General features: G+C 45.2%; 1 protein-coding gene across 1 annotated transcript in view; it reads right to left on the bottom strand.

The window, feature by feature from the left end:
* The window catches only part of LOC144499700 (E3 ubiquitin-protein ligase SH3RF3-like), a 338,883-nt gene that overhangs the window by 28,959 nt on the left and 289,578 nt on the right, over positions 1-20,346 (bottom strand). The window contains exons 6-8 of the mRNA XM_078222001.1: positions 9,690-9,860; positions 9,257-9,495; positions 7,010-7,335 (exon numbers count right to left, since the gene is read on the bottom strand). Coding sequence (XP_078078127.1) covers positions 7,010-7,335; positions 9,257-9,495; positions 9,690-9,860 — 736 coding nt within the window. The remainder of the gene's footprint in view (positions 1-7,009; positions 7,336-9,256; positions 9,496-9,689; positions 9,861-20,346) is intronic.

The following is a 20,346-nucleotide window of genomic DNA, read 5'->3' as shown; positions in this document are numbered from 1 at the left end:
TTATTAATGTTTTAGAAAACATACATTAGTTTTCCTGAAATTCTACTTCAGATGTAGTTGCAGGCAAAAGAAAACTATCTAGATATCTATGTATATATTATTAAAAACCTTGTGTATGTGCATTTTCCATCCAACTTCCTATTACTGTATCTGGATTTTAGGCACGTTTTGTCACTATAAATAAATGACCTGGATTTGGGTTTAGCGAGTACAGTTTCAAAGTTTGCAGATGATACAAAACTTGGTAACCTGGGAAATATTGAGAATGACAATATTTCAAATTTCAGGAGGACCAAGATAGTTTGTGAAGTGGGAAGATGTGTGGTAGAGGCAATTTAATATAGATTAATAAAGTGGCACACATTGGGATAAACAAAATGGAGAGGCAGCCTAATCTAAATGGTATCATTTTGAGCAGGGAGGGGGGTGGCTTTCAAGATGGAAGGACAAGATGATAAGGCGATTAAGAAAGTGTATGGAACGCTTATCTTTGTAAATAGGGGAACTGCATTTAAAAAAAAGTCTCTACTTTAGTCTCGGAGCATTGTGTATAATTCTGGGGATCAGACTTTAGTAAGGATCTTAAGGTTCTGGAAAGGGTATAGAGAGAAGGCTTATCAATATGATGCCAGAGATGAGGGACTTCAGTTATGTGGAGACATTGGAGAAGCTGATAACTTTTCTCTTTAAAGAAAAAGAAGTGGCACGGTGGCACAGTGGTTAGCACTGCTGCTTCTCAGTGCCAGGGACCTGGGTTCGATTCCTGGCTTGGGTTACTGTCTGTGTGGAGTTTGCACATTCCCCTTGTGTCTGCGTGGGTTTCCTCCCACAGTCCAAAGATGTGTGTGGGTTAGGTTGATTGGCCATGCTAAATTGCCCCTTAGTGTCAGGGGGACTAGCAAGGGTAAATATGTGGGGTTACGGGGATAGGGCCTGGATGGGATTGTGGTTGGTGTAGACTCGATGGGCCGAAATGGCCTCCTTCTGCACTATAGGATTCTATGAAAAGTTAAGGGGTAAATACCTAATAGAGGTATTCAAAATGGTGACATGTTTTAATAGAACACCAACCTTTCAAGTATAATTAGGGGTGGATAACAAATGCTGGCCTTGCCCACATCCCATGAAATAATAAAAAAAAAGAAATATTTCTGCTGGCAAGTGGTATGGTAACCAGAGGTCATAGATTTCAAAGAATTGGCAAAAGAATGAGAGGAAAAATTTTTTTGCACAGGGTTATTAGGATTTTGAATGTACTAGCTGTACTAGTACAAAGAATGTACTAGTAAAAAGAAATTCCTTGGAACTTTTAAATGGCATTTGGACATGTACTTGAAGAGGACTAATTTGTAGGATTATGGGGAAAAAACTGGAGAGTGCGACAAAATTGCACAACTCTTTCAAATAGCCAGCAGAGGCATGCTGGGTTGATTGGCCTCTTTCTGTGCTGTTAGAAACTGCTGCTGCGTGTGAACCTTGGCCAGTAGGTGTTGCAATTGAGGGAATCTCATATTCAATTCTTGTCACTGTGGACATAGACTGCAGGACAGTTTACTAGTATGCAGATAAAAACAAATTATATGCATAAATTATGTTAATTATAAAAAACTGTACACTGTAAGCTATTTTTCTTGGAAATGGCACATAATTATTTCATAATTTATGATTTATTTTATGTAAAGCAAAACTGGTTTCCCTGAAGCTATATTACCCAAGCCTGGATCTCCAGTTCTGCCAGGAAAGTGCTGCTATGCTTGCTTTCACTGGGCACATAAACCATCAATAATACAGTGGGCCTACGAGGCTGGAAATTAACTTACAATGCCCTTTACAAACCTCTGAAGTAAAGTTGAGACCTGCTGTAACCAGGCTCCATCCTAATTTGCAGCCCTTTTTGAGCACACCCTCTGGAGTTAAAAAGGGTTAAAAATGTATTTAATATTCTCTTTAGCCTGAACAGAAAATTAAGGATACAGCAGCAACTAAGTGTAGAAACAGGGATATAATTGATCCCCAGATGCAGAATGCTGCCAATGTGGTTATAAAATGGAAGAGCGATGAACCATGTAGAAGCTAGTGGACCATTGATTGCCATTCCTCCTATTTATTTATCCCAGGAGGATCGGCTTGCAACCCATCAGAGTTATGAATGTTTGATGTTACTTATGGCTGAGTTAAACCTGAATCCAACCATTTCCTCGTATGCCTCATGTTCGTACTGTAGGCAAAAAGAAGAATATACAAAATAGTTAAAAGATGATGAAATAGCAACTTGTAATTCTGGTGAATTTGAGAGTTTGCATGTTCTCCCCGTGCCTGCGTGGGTTTCTTCCGAGTGCTCCGGTTTCCTCCCTAAGTCCAAAGGTGTGCAGGTCAAGTGGATTGGCCGTGCTAAATTGCCCCTTCGTGTCCCAAGATGTATAGGTCCAGGGATTAGCAGAATAAATGCTTGGGGTTCTGGGGATGGGGCGTGGGGTAGATGCTCTGTCAGAGAATTGGTGCAAACTTGATGGGCTAGAATGATTTCCTTCTGCACTGTAGGGATTCTATGATTTTATTCATGCAATTGTGCCTTATAGTGACCAAAGAAATTGTATTATTCAGGGAAGATGAAGAGTGTACTTGTAATAGAGAATGTAAATGATCATGTGTCTGTTTGAAAACATGAATCTATAACATTTGTGTTATCAGTGGGAAAATATTTTCTACCATGGCACCCAAGGTGCAAACCACAGATTTTCTGCAGGCTAAAATACTGTAAAATTAATCAGTAAAGTAGGTATTTTCAAAGATCCTTAATGGACTAACAGATGAAAGTATTGCATTATTTGGTACCTGGTCATACAGAATAGAATAGATTAACACTCTGGGGGCAAATCTTCCAGCCCACTGCACTGCCTTAGCAGCACAACAGACCAGGAGACATCAGCAGAGACTGTTTCACAGGCTTCCCACTCTGCACCACGGCCTCCACATGTCTCCCAGCCAAAGATTTCCAGAGTAATCAGCTCGGCGCCGGAAATCAGCGTGGAGCTGATTACCATATCAAAATTGGCATTTCAATGTCATTAGCGGGCCCGGGACTGAAGTCTTTGGGCTCGCTAGTGTCTCCCCCACACTGCCAGGAGTGGTTCACTCCAGTGGGGTTTATAACTGCTCCCCACTAACAAGGAACAGACAGCCGCCCCGCTGAATGGAACAGAGGCCATTAAGCACCCCAAGAGGTCGGGGGTAAAGGGGAAAGCTGGCACTGCCCCAGGGCACCTTGGCATTGCCCGCCAGGCACTGAGCAGTGCCAAGGGGGCAGGGCCAGTGGGGAGCTATTGGGGGGCATGCTCCACTCTGCATTTGGGATCTGTGGCAGAGGGAGGGAGGACAGCTGGTCAGGACTGTCGGGGCGGGGGGGGAATTGGGAGATTGAAACTGTTGGGCAATGGGGGAGAAATCGGAGCTGGCCCAGAGCGGTCCGGGAGGCCAACGATCGGAGGGTGGGGGGCTGGCCGGTGGTCGGGAGGCCGGCAATGTGGGGTCACTGCACATGCACCAATCTGTCAGTGCTGAGACAGGCGCATGTGCAGTGGCCTGCTCAGCGCTATGCTGCCGGCCTCTCGGGCGGGAATAGGCTCCACCCATCACTTTTCAGAGGGAATCCCGCTAGGGCACTCTGTGATGCACAGAGTGTGGGAGATTCAATCGGAAAATCACGCTAAAAAAATAGGTGGGAATTACTCTTGTTCTCACGTAAACTGGGGACTTAGAATTTTTTTGGGAGAATCCTGGTCTCTTTCTGTAGTCCATGGTAGATGAGTCAACAATAACCAAAGTGGCTGTGAGAAATCTCCAGCTGGCTCAGTATCTTCAGAATAGTGAAGGGCAAAACCAATTCCGAGACTTTTTCCTGATAATTAGCCAATGATCCTTACTGAAAATGTGGATGCAATGATGACAGTTCAGTCGGGTCAGGACCAAATGGTGGGGGAGACGGTGGTTCACTCGACTAGTAATTAGCCCAGGCTAATGTTGGGGGGCAGGGAGAGGGCACATATTCAAATCCCACCCTTAAAATCCCACCCTTAGAAGACGAGAAGGGGGATTTAATAATGGGAAACGAGGAAATGGTCGAGGCCTTAAACAAGTTTTTTGTGTCGGTCTTCACGGTAGAGGACACAAATAGCTTACCGAAAATTGATGGTCGTGGGACTGTAGGGGGTGAGGTCCTTAAAACGATTACTATTACTAAAGAGGTAGTGCTTGGTAGGCTGATGGGACTAAAGGTAGACAAGTCCCTGGGCCCAGATGGAATGCATCCCAGGGTACTGAAAGAAATGGCAGAAGTAATAGCGGATGCATTGGTTGTAATTTATCAAAATTCGCTGGACTCTGGGGAAGTGCCGGCTGATTGGAAAACAGCTAATGTGACGCCACTGTTTAAAAAAGGAGGTAGACAAAAGGCGGGTAACTACAGGCCGGTTAGCTTAACGTCCGTAGTTGGGAAATTGCTGGAATCCATCATTAAAGAAGAAATAGCAGGACACCTGGAAAAAAATGGTTTGATCAAGCAGACACAGCATGGATTCATGAAGGGAAAGTCGTACTTGACGAATTTACTGGATTTTTATGAAGATGTAACGAGTGTGGTTGACAGAGGGGAACCGGTGGATGTGGTGTTTTTGGATTTCCAGAAGGCGTTTGATAAGGTGCCTCACAAAAGGTTGCTGCAGAAGATTAGGGTACACGGAGTTGGGGGTAAAGTGTTAGCGTGGATTGAGGATTGGCTATCTAACAGGAAGCAGAGAGTTGGAATAAATGGGTGCTTTTCTGGTTGGCAGTTGGTGACTAGTGGCGTGCCGCAGGGATCGGTGCTGGGGCCTCAACTGTTTACCATATACATAGACGATCTGGAGGAGGGGACCGAGTGTAGGGTAACAAAGTTTGCGGATGATACAAAGATGAGTGGGAAAGCGAATTGCGTGGAGGATGCGGAAAGTCTGCAGAGAGATTTGGATAGGCTGAGTGAGTGGGCGAGGATCTGGCAGATGTAGTATAATGTTGACAAGTGTGAGGTTATCCACTTTGGAAGGAATAATAGTAAAATGGACTATTATTTAAATGGTGAAAAATTACAACATGCTACTGTGCAGAGGGACCTGGGTGTCCTTGTGCATGGATCGCAAAAACTCAGTTTGCAGGTGCAGCAGGTGATCAAGAAGGCAAATGGAATGTTGGCCTTTATCGCAAAGGGGATGGAGTATAAAAGCAGGGAGGTCTTGCTGCAATTGTACAAGGTACTGGTGAGGTCGCAACTAGAGTACTGTGTGCAATTGTGGTCCCCTTATTTGCGGAAGGATGTATTGGCCTTGGAGGGAGTACAGAGAAGGTTCACCAGGTTGATACCGGAGATGAGGGAGTTAGCTTATGAGGAGAGATTGAGTAGATTGGGCCTGTACTCGTTGGAGTTTAGAAGGCTGAGGGGAGATCTTATAGAGACATATAAGATAATGAAGGGGCTCGACAGGGTAGAGGCAGAGAGATTCTTTCCACTTAGAAAGGAAACAAGAACTAGAGGACACAGCCTCAAAATAAGGGGGAGTCAGTTTAGGACAGAGTTGAGGAGGAACTTCTTCTCTCAGAGAGTAGTGGATCTCTGGAATTCTCTGCCCATTGAAGCAGTGGAGGTTACCTCGTTAAATATGTTTAAGTCACAGGTAGATAGATTTCTGATCAATAAGGGAATTAAGGGTTATGGGGAGCGGGCGGGTAAGTGGAACTAAATCACTATCAGATCAGCCATGATCTTATTGAATGGTGGGGCAGGCTCAAGGGGCTAGATGGCCTACTCCTGCTCCTATTTCTTATGTTCTTACCATAGTGGCTGGTGGAATTTAAATTCAATTAATAAATTCTGGAATTTAAAGCCAGTAATTGTGACCATTGTTCTAAAAACCCAACTGGTTAACTAATATCCTTTAGGGAAGGACATGTGCCATCCTTACCTGGTCTGGCTTACATGTGACTCCATACCCACACAATGGATTTTGCATCCGCGTTAACGATGAGCGCAAACGGTGACGTGGGTGCAAAATCTCATGAGAATTGAAGAACAAGATTCTCACTGGCAAGATCTTGTTTTCTGATTCTCCCCGCCCCTTAATGAGGTTAATGCATTTTAATATAAGTAATGGGCTTCCCCGCTAGATGCTCCCCCCCCCGCCCACCCCACATTTAGAACACCCCCTTGAGGTTTACAACTGCTGTTTAAAAATGTGAAGCAGTCGAGGAGAACCCACCAGGGGGCACACAGGTAAGTATAGCTCCCAGGGGACCAGGACATGCCCGGGCAGTGCCTTGGTGCTTTGGGGGGGAGAAGGTTTCTGTGGCAGGGGCTGAGGGGAGAAAGTACTTAAGCACAGATCTTTGAAAAGGGTGCCCCGATCTCTGTGGAGCCAGTGCTGCCAGCTTTCTTGGGCCTCGCTCTCTCCCACCGTGACAACAAAGCAGCGGAAGAGCTGCACACCAGTTTTCTTGCCTCACCCAGCACTCTTGTGCACCGAATGCAAAATTCCGCTCAATGTGGTTGAACTGTTAGCTGGCTCCCGAAAAGGCCAAGCAAGCCACTCAGTTTAAAGCCAATTCCCACATTCCATGAAACAAGTTTAAAAAATCAATCCCTTCATTTTAATGATTGGCTATTATTTGCTGATTAGATCTAACCTAATGAAGAATGGCTACACAGAGAGGGAGCAGAGGACTACATGCCCTTTCTGGAACTCTATTCAAAAAGAATTAATTGGCTTCAGCATAGCAGCGACACAAGAAAAGAAAAGGAAATAATTCCACTAATAAGCCTGAGCATGTGACGAGTGACTGTTGTCAGTCTGTAAGTGATGTGGTGAGTCTCGAGTGTGGAAAGATTCAGTGCAATCTGCCGTCCATTCTCTAATTATCACACAAAAAGAATGAAAGATTAGATAAAAATCCACACATTGAACAACCTACTGATAAGTCTCACCCTCTCACTTTTCCGCTCTTCCAATTTGGGCACAGCAGGGGCGGAATTCGATGGACTGGAAGTCGCCGACGTGCTCGCTGATCCGCTCATTGTGTCCCCATTCAAGTTGGCCGCGTTGACATTTGGTGGCGTGATTGCTACAGCTGCGGAGGTGAGCGAAATGGTTGGTCTAGCACCAGGAGCTCCAGAGGGTTGATAGACATGCTGCGGGGAGGTCATTGGCTGGGGTCGCACCACAGTGGCCACGATACGGGTTGGAGGACTTTGTGTTCTTAGTGGTGGTACAGTTGCTGTAGGACGTTCAAGTGCTTGGACAGCAGGATGGACTGCAAAAATAAAATGGAACAGGAAGTCTGAGCATCCCCTGGAACAGTTTATTCAGGCTGTTGCTTCCTCAGATGATTCTCATATACTGATAGTGGTCAAGTCAATCCTACCACTGAGCACAGTTTAAAATGAAACCATTTTGCAAAATCCAAAAAGCAAAATGGAAGACTGTACACAATATAATGCAGACGCCCACTGGGTATTTCCTACACCATAAAATCCTCATTCTAAACAAGGCTGCCTGTGATTGTATGTTGTACAAACTTAAATGCTTAAATTGCAACATTCCTCTTAAACCTTTCCCTTATCTGGACAATCGGAAAAATATTTCTCTTAAAAATGTATTCAAAATAATTTAGTTACATGTTTTGGGTCATATAAAACCATTCAATTTTTAAAACACGTATTCATAAAATGCAGTACAAATGTGGCTTTACAGTTCCTGCTGAGAAATATGGGTAGTAATGAGGGTGTCTGAAATGTTGCACTCTGGTCATACTTTTCATGAAGGTAGGAGTCATTCACAGCAGACGGCAAGAACGTCACATCAAAACAACATTCATAATACAGATTTAAAGAATAAAAGAGACGATCAAAAAGTAAGGAAAGGACTGTTGCTCCCACGAGCAAACAAAGTTGATTTGCTACATACATCTCCTCCATTTTCATCCACAGCTGTCTCGTGCTGTGCCGTAAGCTGAATCTCAGAACAGTATCAAAGACCCAGGCAGACTACATTACTATTCATCTTCTCCTTCTGTTAATTTTTTTATAAAAAATATTCTTTTTTATAAAAAAACTTTTTGTAACAATATTACATAACAATATACAAGTTTACTAGTAATCGCCTGATACATACAGGTATCTATTTTCCTTCTATGTGTCTAGAACTGTAATTTATACAAGATTTTTTTTAAACAGAAAATAAGCTACAAGAGAAGGGAAATATTCTGAATTATTATTATAAAAATAAGACCTGAATTTTAAGTTTGATATAGGGCACCATTACATTGGGAGTTCCTTCACTAGACAGACAGCCTGTGGAAAAAGAAAATATTTATGTCATAAACTTGACATGAAGTTGCAAATTGCTTTGAACTGTATCATCATGTCACTTGCTTTGAGATAAAAATACAAGATTCTCTTCAATAAAAAAAATCCCAACACTTTCCACACAAAGTTAAAGTTGCTAAGTTAAGTAACGCAGTGAAGCAGCAGCACCCATGGTACTCCTTCATTGCACCTGTGGCATCACTTAGGCATGCTCTCAAAACAGACACTGACTTCTCTACAAAGCATTTCCTTTAAAAAATAAAATTTAGAAAAATTGTGGCACCGTGATATTAAACTAAATGCCACCCAAAGCATTCAACTCATATTTAAAGTGTACTTATTGAACTTTTAAAAATTCAAATTTCGAAAGCCCTGAGGCTGAGAGTTGTAGGTTACAAGACTACCCAAATGACTACCCAAATGTCCAGGTTTATCCACTGGAGGACAGTTACTGGAGTCATCCCAGAGAAACTGTTTCACGTATCACCTACTGGTTGGTTAAGCTGCGGGTAAAGGTAGAAGTATAACTTTGAGGATTTGAGGAAAAAAATATCTTTATCCAGAAAGTGTTTAGAGTGTGGAACTCGGTACAAAACATGAAGTCGTCGAGATGAAGAACACAGATGCATTTAAGGTAAGCCACAGGAAGGGGAAAGGAATATGCTGATAGGGTTAAGTGGGAGGAAACTAATGTGGTCATAAACACCAGCAAGAACCTGTTGGGTTGGGTGTCCTGTTTCTGAACTGTATGTACGATGAATTAATGAAGTTGATTACAGCAAGGATAACACACAGTATACCATTTAGCCAATGCGGTGGAACGAAGCAATAGATTGGAAAGAAGCTTTCGCGATGTGCATTACTTACCCATCTGCATCGCACTGCGGGCTTGGTTGACCGTTTGCTGCCCTGAGTAACGTAAGCAGTTGTTGATCTGGGGACTGGTAGTGTGAAGCTGTGACTGAACGGGGGAGATGGCGACAGGAGGAATGGGCCTCACACCATTATTCACAAGACCCGTTGCAGAATGGCCTGACGGGGAGCTTCCTTTTATGGTTTGGACAGCACCTCCTGCGTTTTTTGACTGAGTTGTTCCAAAGGGAGCCCTAAAACAAAACAGATACCACTCGATATTGAATTATTGCCCACACTAGTGCCTTTATTTCCTTACTCAAGTGACAAAGTTTATAGAAAAAGAGGAAAATAATTTTTCCTTTTAATTAGTCCTGATATCATCAATGCTTCCATTAGACTGTAGAGTTTGGGCCGTGAAATTCTGCTGTTAATGTCATGCACCCACCTGGAGACAGGAGTCACGTAATTTCCAGGAAAGACACCAGAAATTCCAGTCCTCAATGAAGTGCCTTTGAACCATCCATCCTGACATTTCTCAATGACACGATACATCTCTCCTTTCCGCAGCTCCAGCTCATCTACTTTTTGTGGCTTGTAGGCATACATGGCCATATATCTGGAATTACAAAATGAGTCATGGATGGAAAGTTAAAATGCACATTCTCCAATCAGCTTGCTGCATTAGTCTATAGATCTCACTGTGTATTAATAACAAGTGCTATTTCTGTGACCATCTATTAGTGTTTGCTTCTGTAGGCTAATATTGGGCTTCTACTGTTTTTCATTCTCCTACACCAGTCCTGCATAATAATGAAGCACTCATGATAAGAACCCATGGTGTTGGGGTAGTATATTAGCAGCATGGAAAGAGGACTGGCCAACTAATAGAAAACAGAGATTTGGGACAAAAGGGGTATTGTCAGGATGGCAGCCTGTAACTAGTAGAGTGCCACAGGGATCAGTGCTGGGGCCACAATTATTCATAATATATATTAATGACTTGGACAAGAAAAGTGAATGTATTATTGCCAAGTTTATGGATGACACAAAGATAGGTGAGAAGTCAAGTGGTGAGGACGACACAAGTCTTCAGAGGGATATAGAAGGTTAAGTGAATGGGCAAAAACTTGGCAGATGGAATATAATGTAGGTAATTGTGAAGTTATACATTTTGATAGGAAGAACAAAGGAGCTGAATATTACTTAAATGGGGAAAGATGGCAGAAGGCTGCAGCTCAGAGGGGTTTGGGAATCCTCAGCATAAATCATAAAAAGCTAGCGTGCAAGTTCAGCAGGTAATAGGGAAGGCAAATGGAATGTTGACCTTTATTTCAAAGGGAATGAAGTATAAAAATAGGAATGTCTTGCTAAAATAATGCAAGGCACTAGTTAGACCACATCTGGAATATTCTGAACAGTTTTGGCCCCCTTATCTAAGGAAAGATTAACTGGCATTAAAGGCAGTCCAGGGAAGGTTCACTAGGTTCATCCCGGATATGAAGAGATTTTTGTATGAGGAGAGGTTGAGTAGGTTGGGACTGTACTCATCAGAGTTTAAAAGAATGAGAGGTGACCTTATTGAGACATATAGGATTCTCAGGGGGTTTGACAGGGTAGATGCTGAGAGGTTGCTGAGAGTCTAAGATCAGAGGGCATAATCTTGGAGTAAGAGTTTAAGACAGAGAATCATAGATTTAGAATCATAGAATCCTACAGTGCAGAGGAGGCCATTCAGCCCATCGGGTCTGCACCGACCACAATCCCACCCAGGCCCTATCGCCATAATCCCATGCATTTACCATAGCTCGTTCCTCTGTCACTAAGGGGCAATTTAGCATGGCCAATCCAAAGTGGAGTTGAGGATTAGAATATTGAATCAGTCATGATCTCATTGAATGGTGCAGTAGACTCGATGGGCTGAATGGACTACTTGTGTTCCTACATCTTATGGTCTTATGAAGCCTAATGCAAAACTGGCAGAATTCATTCATTGGGGGAAGTGAGATTTCGGCTAATTCTCAAGCCTCTAAATATGCTATATCATAAATCCTATTTCTGGGGAAAAAAAATGTTCAAAGGAGAAATGTGTTTCTCACTATTTTTCTAGCAGTGTGAGAAGCTTAACTAAAAATATGAAATATCCTTCCAAAAACCCCTCAAGAAGAAAACTGCTGCTCACTGAAGATGTGAAAAAAAAACAAAGGAAAGCTCTCTGATAAGGTGGAGGGCAGTGGTGATAAAAAGACAAAAGGGTTCATGGTGCAAGGCCAAAGGGAGTAGTGATGGGCCAAGTTAAGACACAAAAGACGTGTTTAGAGTAAGTGCAAATGGCAGGATCATGAGTAGCTGTTATCTAAAAGCAGAGGAAAGGGAAAAAGGAACAAGTGAGAAAGAAAAGTAAGAAAAAGGAAATAAAATGGGGTGGAGGTTCTGCTCTAGAATTGTTGAACATCATGTTACGTTCAGATATGCCCAGTAGAAAAATGAAATGCTGTTTCTCCTTGCTTTAAACGTCATTGAAACATTGCAGGAAACTGGGGACAGGAAGATCAGAGTAAGAGCAAGGTGGAGAATTAAAATGACAGGTGACTTGCAGCTTAAGATCATCCTGTCTGTGTTTGGTCTCCCCAGTGTACTGGAAGCCATGTAGTGAGCAGAAAGTACAGTAGACTGAAATAAAACAAGTACAAGTAAATCTAGGGGAGGTGGTGAGGTAGTGGTATTGTCTCTGGATTAGTAATCCAGAGACCCAGAGTAATGCTCTGTGGACCCAGGTTTGAAAACCAGAGTTTTGTACAAAACTCTGGTGCGGCCGCACTTGGAGTATTGCGTACAGTTCTGGTCACCGCATTATAGAAAGGATGTGGATGCATTGGAAAGGGTGCAGAGGAGATTTACTAGGATGCTGCCTGGTATGGTGGGAAGGTCTTATGAGGAAAGGCTGAGGGACTTGAGGTTGTTTTCATTAGAGAGAAGAAGGTTAAGAGGTGACTTAATAGAGGCATACAAGATGATCAGAGGATTAGATAGGGTGGATAGTGAGAGCCTTTTTCCTCGGATGGTGATAGCTAGCACGAGGGCACATAGCTTTAAATTGAGAGGTGATAGATATAGGACAGATCTCAGAGGTAGGTTCTTCACTCAGAGTGGTAAGGGCGTGGAATGCCCTGCCTGCAGCAGTAGTGGACTCGCCAACATTAAGGGCATTTAAATGGTCATTGGATAAACATATGGATGATATTGGAATAGTGTAGGTTAGATGGGCTTTAGATTGGTTTCACTGGTTGGCGCAACATCGAGGGCTGAAGGGCCTGTACTGCGCTGTAACGTTCTATGTTCTATGAATCCCACCATGGCAGATGGTGAAATTTGAATTCAAAACAAAATCTGGAATTAAAAGCCTAATGATGACCATGAAACCATTGTCTATTGTGTAAAAACCTATCTGGTTCACTAATGTCCTTTAGGGAAGGTAATCTGCTGTCCTCACTTGTACTCCTTGTCCTCTAAAATGTATATTTAGTACATTTAGTACTTACTTGTACTCCTTGCACTCTAAAATGTATTTACTCTAGAGTACTTGTACTCTAAAATGTACTCCTTACAATTTTAGATAACATAAAGCTAGTTGCCACATCACAATGGGGATGTGATGACATTGAGTTTTTGTTGGAGGCAGATTGACAGAGGGGGGGCAGGTCAAAGGGTTGGGCATTTGATTAGAAAGGATGGGAGCAGCAGGACATGGCAAAAGGAGGCAGCAACAAAAGGGCAAAAAACACGCAGGTGATGTGAACAGAAGCAGCATGGGGAATAAAAACTGTTAAGGCTTTATTAACACAACTCTCTGTCCACATTTCAGGAAAGGACTTCCTCACAGTACGGAAGCCATATTTTTTGCCAAGGCTGAATTTAAACTGTTTTTGGGTTTTCTACATTTTTACTATGATACTGGACAGACCAAAACCCTTTATCTGTCAAGGGCACCAGCTCCTACACTACAGTGCCAGGAAGAGTTAGGGGGCCGAGGGATCAGATCGTAATGACTGCTGCAAAACAACATAACTACTGCATGCCTGAGAGTCTGAAACCCCTCGAACCCTCCATGTGGAGGTAGTGACTTATGTTATTGTTATTCACCCACACAAGTAACTTGCACCAAAAATTAATCCTTTTTTCAATAAACTATGCTTGTTACACTTTGGGCCCGATTTTACAATTTTCATTCTAAGTGCTGAATCTGGGCGTAATGCAGATCCGATGTAGAAATGTGTTTTCAGGCGCCCCGATACGCTCTCAGCCATCTCCAGTCCTATTCGCGCTGTGGGCGGGGCTTAGCGCGGCCAGAACGATCGGAGTTTTGGACTGTACATGCGCAGTTTGAAAAAAAAATTGAAAAAGCGCGCCCGTGTCAGATCGCTCCCGAGCCGCAGAAAGCGGAGAAAGCGGCTCGGGAGTGACGAGCGGGAGCGATGGTGCACACACACATCACTGTCCCCCCTTATCCACCGCACCCCCCACTACCCACACACATCACTGTCCCCCCTTATCCACCGCACCCCCCACTACCCACACACATCACTGTCCCCCCTTATCCACCGCACCCCCCACTACCCACACACATCACTGTCCCCTTTATCCACCCCCCCACTACCCACACACATCACTGTCCCCCTTATCCACCCCCCCCCCGCTACCCACACACATCACTGTCCCCCTTATCCACTCCCCCACTACCCACACACATCACTGTCCCCCTTATCCCCCCCCCCGCTACCCGCACACATCAGTGTCCCCCTTATCCCACCCCCCCACTACCCAAAAAAATCACTGTCCCCCTTATCAAACCCCCCACTACCCACACACATCGCTGTCCCCCTTATCCACCCCCCCCCCCGCTACCCACACACATCACTGTCCCCCTTATCCCACCCCCCAGTACCCACCGACATCACTGTCCCCCTTATCCACCCCCCCGCTACCCAGACCGATCGCCACCCCTGCCCCCCCCCCACCAATCGCCTGCAGAGTGGCAGCGAAACCTCCAGCCCCACCCCCGCACCCCCACCAGCGATATATCTGCCCCCCCACCAGAGATCCGTCTGCTCCCCCACCAGAGATCCATCTGCCCCCCCCTCCCCCCCCCCGCCAGAGATCCATCTGCCCCCCCACCTGAGATACATCTTACCCGTCTCCCTCCTCCCCCCCGCCCCCGACAACGATCTGGCCTCACTCATCCCCCCCAGAGAATGGTCTGGCCTCACTCACCACCCCCCCCCCCCCCCCGCCGCACCAGACAACGATCTGGCCTCACTCATCCCCCCCCCCCCCCAAGAGAACGGTCTGGCCTCACTCGACCCCCCCCCCCCAACGGGCCCAGAGGAACATCTGACCCGCCTTCTCTCCCCCCACCAGACAACGATCTGTCCTCACTCCCCTCCCCCCAACCAACCAGAGAATGGGCCCATCTCCCTCCTCTCCCCCTCACCCCCCCCCCCCCCCCCCCCCCCCACCACCACTGATCTGAGTCAGAGAGCCGTTGGAAGCTCGGAACGCGCTCTTCAGCAGCTGGAGCGCCCAATTCAGACTTTTATTAGCAGGTCCATTACGGCGCGGTTCCGGATTGATGTGGTAAAGGGGGAAATGCTGATAAAGTTGGGCAGGCAGTTCATTAATTCAATTTAAATGCATTCAAATACATTTAAATCACCGTTGCGCCCATTTTGGGCGCGAATCGAATCGCCACCATTCCCGGGTTTCGGTAAAGTGGCAATCTGCGCGGACGCGGGTGCGGATCGCGTTAATGGCCTCTCACCCGACTTTACCACGTTTTTGCGCCCGAAAACAGGCGCAACGCAATGGTAAAATCGGGCCCTTTGTTTCAAGAACATCTCCAGTATTTGAGGACTCTGTCCAGCTGGATGAAGCTCAAGCCCCTTTGCAACACAAACAAAGAATAGTGAGAGGGTTTGAGTCAGTCTTGCTGGTAGCAGCTATATTCTTTTTTCAGATCGTTATGCGTTCATCGCTGTTAGAATTATCCTGTTTACAGTGCAGATGTTTTCTAACAGCAAGAGGACAACAAGGTGAAAGTAAAGGACAACCTTGTGAAGCAGATCTGTACAGTAAAAGCCCCACAGTTTATCTCACAGCAGTTTTAATGCTCAGGAGCATAAACCCAATTGTGTGTTTGGAAAGAAGTTGTAGCTTTAGAGCATGATGACTGACTGGCTCCCGAGAATTTAACAACTGCGATTTGCCCAATTTGACATTTGTGTCCTAAGTCAGCCACAGCGTAGCCACAGCATTCTTGCCTCCGTGTCAGAAGGTTGTGAATTCAAGTCCCACTCCAGAACCTGAGCACAAAAATGTAGGCCGACACCACAATGTAGTCCTGAAGGAGTGCTGCACTGTTGGAGGTGCTGTTTGTCAGACGAGGCATTAAACTCAGGCTCAGTCTGCCCTCTCAGGTGAATGTAAAAGATTCCATGACACGATCTCAAAGAAGAGCAGGAGAACTATCCTCAATGTCCTGGAAAATACTGATTCCTGAAGGGTCACAAAAAGCAGGTCGTTTGATCATTGTCACATTGCAGTTCTTGGGAACTTGCTTTGCACAGATTGGCTGCAGCTTTATCTACACCACAGCAGTGATTACACTTCAAAGAAAGCACTTCATTGGTTGTGAAGTGTTGTTATATGCCTTTAAGGGATGACATCACTAGAAGGGAAATGTGTCACGTGATCTGGTCTTTGCGCCCGTTTTCGGGTCGACATGGTGGTAAAGTGGGCCGTAAAGCGCTGAGTGCGATCGGCATCGGATTTTGTGGCCGGCGCCATTTTACGAGCACCGGATATCCAGTGCGGTCAGCCTCTCGCCGGAAATGGGCGAGAAGCAAATTAATATATTTAAATCTATTAAAATTATCATTTGCATCTGCTTACCGAGCCAAGCACTCAATCGTCCTGGCTCGGCCCCCCCTTCGTGACCTTTCCGGGAAAGGTTCACACCGGCGAGGAATAGACATGCTCCTCGTAAACGGGGAGCAGTCGACTTGGCCTCACCAGTGAAACCAGAGGCCATTGAGGCCCCCCCCTCGGGAAGGCTGAGGGCAAGAGGGGGGGTGCCCCTGGGGCAGTGCCAGGCTGGCAGTGCCTGTCACCTGGCACCTGGGTGCCCACTGGGCAGTGTCAGGAACTGGGTCCAATGGGGGAGGGGCCAGTGTGGGCGGGGCTAATGGGGGAGGAGGCCAACTGCCACTCTGCAGGGATCGGTGGGGGGGAAGGGGGAGGAGGGAGAGGGGGCTCACTGTCACACTGCGGTCCGTGATTGGTGGGGGGGGTGGGGGCAGCGAGTCCACGATCGGTGGGGGAGGTCGTCCACGGTCGATCTGGGCGGTGGATGACTCGGCGGGGGATGTATCTTGGGCCACAGGCCCCCGCGATTGCAGCGGGGGGAGCTGCTTCAGGCAGCCTGCAGTAGCAGGGGCCTGACAACTCTCTCTCTTTTGTCAGACCCCTGCTACTGCTAATGTGGATGTGCAGCATCAGAGGCCTGCACATGTGCACTACCTCCCTCTGCAGGCTTTCGGGCACTTTAAACCCCGCCCACTGGCTTCTGCAGCACGAATCTGACGCGCTCAAAATTTTGCAGGCAGAGTGCGTATGGCGGGGGGGGGGGGGGGGGGGGGGGGGGGTGGCGGGGGGGCCGACACTAAAAACGGGCCTAAAAGTCAGACCTGAAACACTCCCAGTTTCAAGTCCATCCAGCACTTAGAATGAAAATGATAAAATCGCCCCCTTAGTTTCACTTTTGTTTTGGGAAGAGGACGGCACACACAGCTCTGATGCCATCAAGCTTTATACATAGAATAAGTGTTCTCATGTGCCTAATCCTAATAAATGAACCCAAGATGTGTTTATCCATTCCCTTATGAGTGATTGGTGCCTTGTGTCCTTGACAGTAAATAAGCCCAAAATATTATATCATTATAATAACATGACATAAAGTGTTTTGGGCAGTCCCAAGGTCATGAAAAGTGCTATCTAAATGCACGTCTTTATTTTTCTCTGAAAAAAGGCTATGTGGTTCACTGCAGGCGCAAGTCTGTATCCTAAAAATCTCAGCTCGTTCCAACGCTGACTCCTAATTCTTTGTGCATATTGACAGCTGCCTTTGCTACCGAAACAAGTGACTGTATTTCGAAAAAATTAATTGACTGTGAAGTGTATTGCGGTATCTTGAGGATGTAAAAGTCATTATGTAAATCCAGTTTTGTTTAAGATTTAAAAATCAATTCCAATATTCTGGATTAGAGCAGAAGAAGATATGATGTCGACTTAACTTGCATTAATGATTAACCTCAGGTATGGGTACTCATTAGGATCCAAGTTAACAAAGATATCAAACTGAATGATCTTTTACATAACTTTTTTAGTAGTTAGACAATGGTAAGAGCTAATAGTGCTAACCAACATGATTTTGAACCACAACTACTGCTAGCCATAACATATTCCTCTAAACTTGATCAGTGTCAGAAAAGCAAAGATTTGTAGTGTACCAGCTTCTGCATTTTAGCTATTACCCTGAGGTTTTATAATCTGACTTTTCATTGGCAGTGACTTTCGTTGACATGTACTGTGAAATCTGAATATTTTACCAAGAGCCTCTGGGGATGCTTAGTTCAAAGTGTTTTGTATGATTCACCATGTAACAGAAGTGGAATGAAACGCAATTGTGCTTCATTGGCCAGAAGAAACAGAATTGTTTGATAATTAAGTCGAACACATGTGCTATATGCTGATATAGTAAGCCGCTGTGAAATAAGATTACATTTTTTTCCTCATACGTTCATCTTTAACATAATCCCCAACTGATTTTTTTTGTTTGAAAAAAGAAGTTCAAATCTGTCCCTGAGCCTGCTTCCAGATGCGTTTTTGCATGCCACAGAATTCGTTGTGCTATCTGCTCTAAGTTCCTGTGAGGATTGAAGAGCTGCCTCCACAGGTACCCACTGCAAAGGCCAGTGGTACTAGCAATTCACCCAGCTCCTGGTTACACAAAAATATTGCCATTCTGCTCACCCCACTCTGGGAATCAGGTCATCCCCTCCAGGCCCAAGCTACTGGCTGGCTCTCCCACAATGGGCGGCCTGCAGCAGAGCACCTATTTGGTCTCTCCAGCCTGTCCACTACGTTCAAGCAGAATATGAACCTGCTAGTGGTTTGAGCTTCCAAATGATAGCTTCGTTCACATTTGGGTGAGAAGCTGATGATTCCCCCCCGAAGCTCCTCACACGTTGTTGCTTAGGAAGCTACAGGAGAAATATTTTCTGTTTGTACTGTCTCCCTTCTGGATAACTCCTTACCCTCCTCAGTCTCCTCTGATGAGGCAGTATTCTCCCTGCTCCAATGTCAACTTGCCCTCCACAGCAACAACTTGCATTTATCTGCCCACCTTTAATATAGTAAATCTAGCAAAGTGCTTCAAATAAAATTGACACCAAGATATTAGGACAGGGGTCAAAGAAGTAGGTTCTTAAAGGAGCATCATAAAGGAGAGAAGACTTTCAGAAAGGTTTAGCGAAGGGATGGCAGAGCTTAGGATCCCGACATCCGAAGCCATGTCTGTTAACGGTGGACCAATTCAACTCAGGGATGACAAGAGGCCAGGGTTAGAGAGGCACAGAGAGTGTGGAGGTGTTAACAGAGGGAGGGAGGGGCAAAGCCCTGGAGAGAATTGGAAATAATTTCAATTTACAATTGTTCCCCAAAGGGAGCCAGTGTGGGTCAGTGAATATGGGCTGATAGGTGAAAGGGATTTGGTGTGAAGTAGGAGGCAAGCAGCAGAGTATTAAATGTGTTCAAATTATGGGAGGTGGAAGATGGGATGCTGGCAAGGAGTGCAGTGGAATAATCAAGCATAAAGGAAACAAAAACATGGGTGAGGGTTTCAGCAGCTCAAAGGAAGACGGTTGTGCTTGTTGAAGGCCAACCATCTCAGCCCAAGAATATGGCTGCAGGAGTTCCTCAAGGTAGTGTCCTAGGCCCAACCACCTTCAGTTGCTTCATCATTGGCCTTCCCTCCATCAAAAGGCAGAAGTCAAGATGTTTGCTGATGATTGCAAAAATGTTAATTTCCAACTCCCTAGATAATGAAGCTGTCAATGCCCACATGCAGCAAGACCTGGATAATCATCAGGCTTGGGCTGATAAGATGCAAGTAACATTTGCACCACAGAAGTGTTATGCAATGACCATCTCCTAAAAGAGAGAATGTAACTAACTCACCTTAGCATTCAATGGCATCGCCCTCACTGATTTCCTGACTATCAACATCCTTGGGGTTACCAGGGACCAGAAACTTAACTGGACTAGCCAGATAAATACTGTGGCTACAAGACAAGGTCAAAGGCTGAGAATTCTGCAGCAAGTAACACACCTCCTGACTCTCCTAAATCTGTCCACCATCTACAAGATGCAAATTAGGAGTGTATTGGATTATCTGAATGAGTGGTGTTCCTACAACATTTAAGACACTTGACATCTTCCAAGACAAAGCAGTCCATTTGATTTGATCCATTATCTTAAACATCCATTACCCCATCACTGATGCACAGTAGCAGCAGTATGTACCATCTGAAAGAGGCATTGCAGTAACTCACCACAACTCATTTGACAGCATCATCCAAATGCCTGAGCTCACATCTTACAGTCTCTGGATCATCAGAGACTGGACATATGACAGAAGATGCTCATCAGGACATGCAGAAGTCCTGATGTGTCGTCCAAAGTGCGAATTGCCCAGGAAGTTAAAACTTGCCCGAGACCTTCTGTGAATGTCTCCGATTCTGAGCTACAGTCAAGAGACTTGGGACAGATCCGTGCAACTTACCTAGATAGTTAGCCACAAAATGTTAGTTTAAAACCAGATCTAACACCTGGGCAACTGAACAAACAACAGCCCTCCAATCTGCAACCCGGAAGTGCTCAGCAGGCCACAGGGGCAGCATCACTGGAGCAAGAGAAACAGAATTAGTCGATGACCTTTCACCAAAAATCAAGCCAAATCTGATGAAAGGTCATCAACATGAAATGTTAAC

This window comes from Mustelus asterias, chromosome 10, assembly GCF_964213995.1.
Source record: "Mustelus asterias chromosome 10, sMusAst1.hap1.1, whole genome shotgun sequence".
In the NCBI taxonomy this organism is placed as follows: Eukaryota; Metazoa; Chordata; class Chondrichthyes; order Carcharhiniformes; family Triakidae; genus Mustelus; species Mustelus asterias.
Note: the sequence above shows the minus strand (reverse complement) of the source record. Positions and strands in the feature narration are given on the sequence as shown.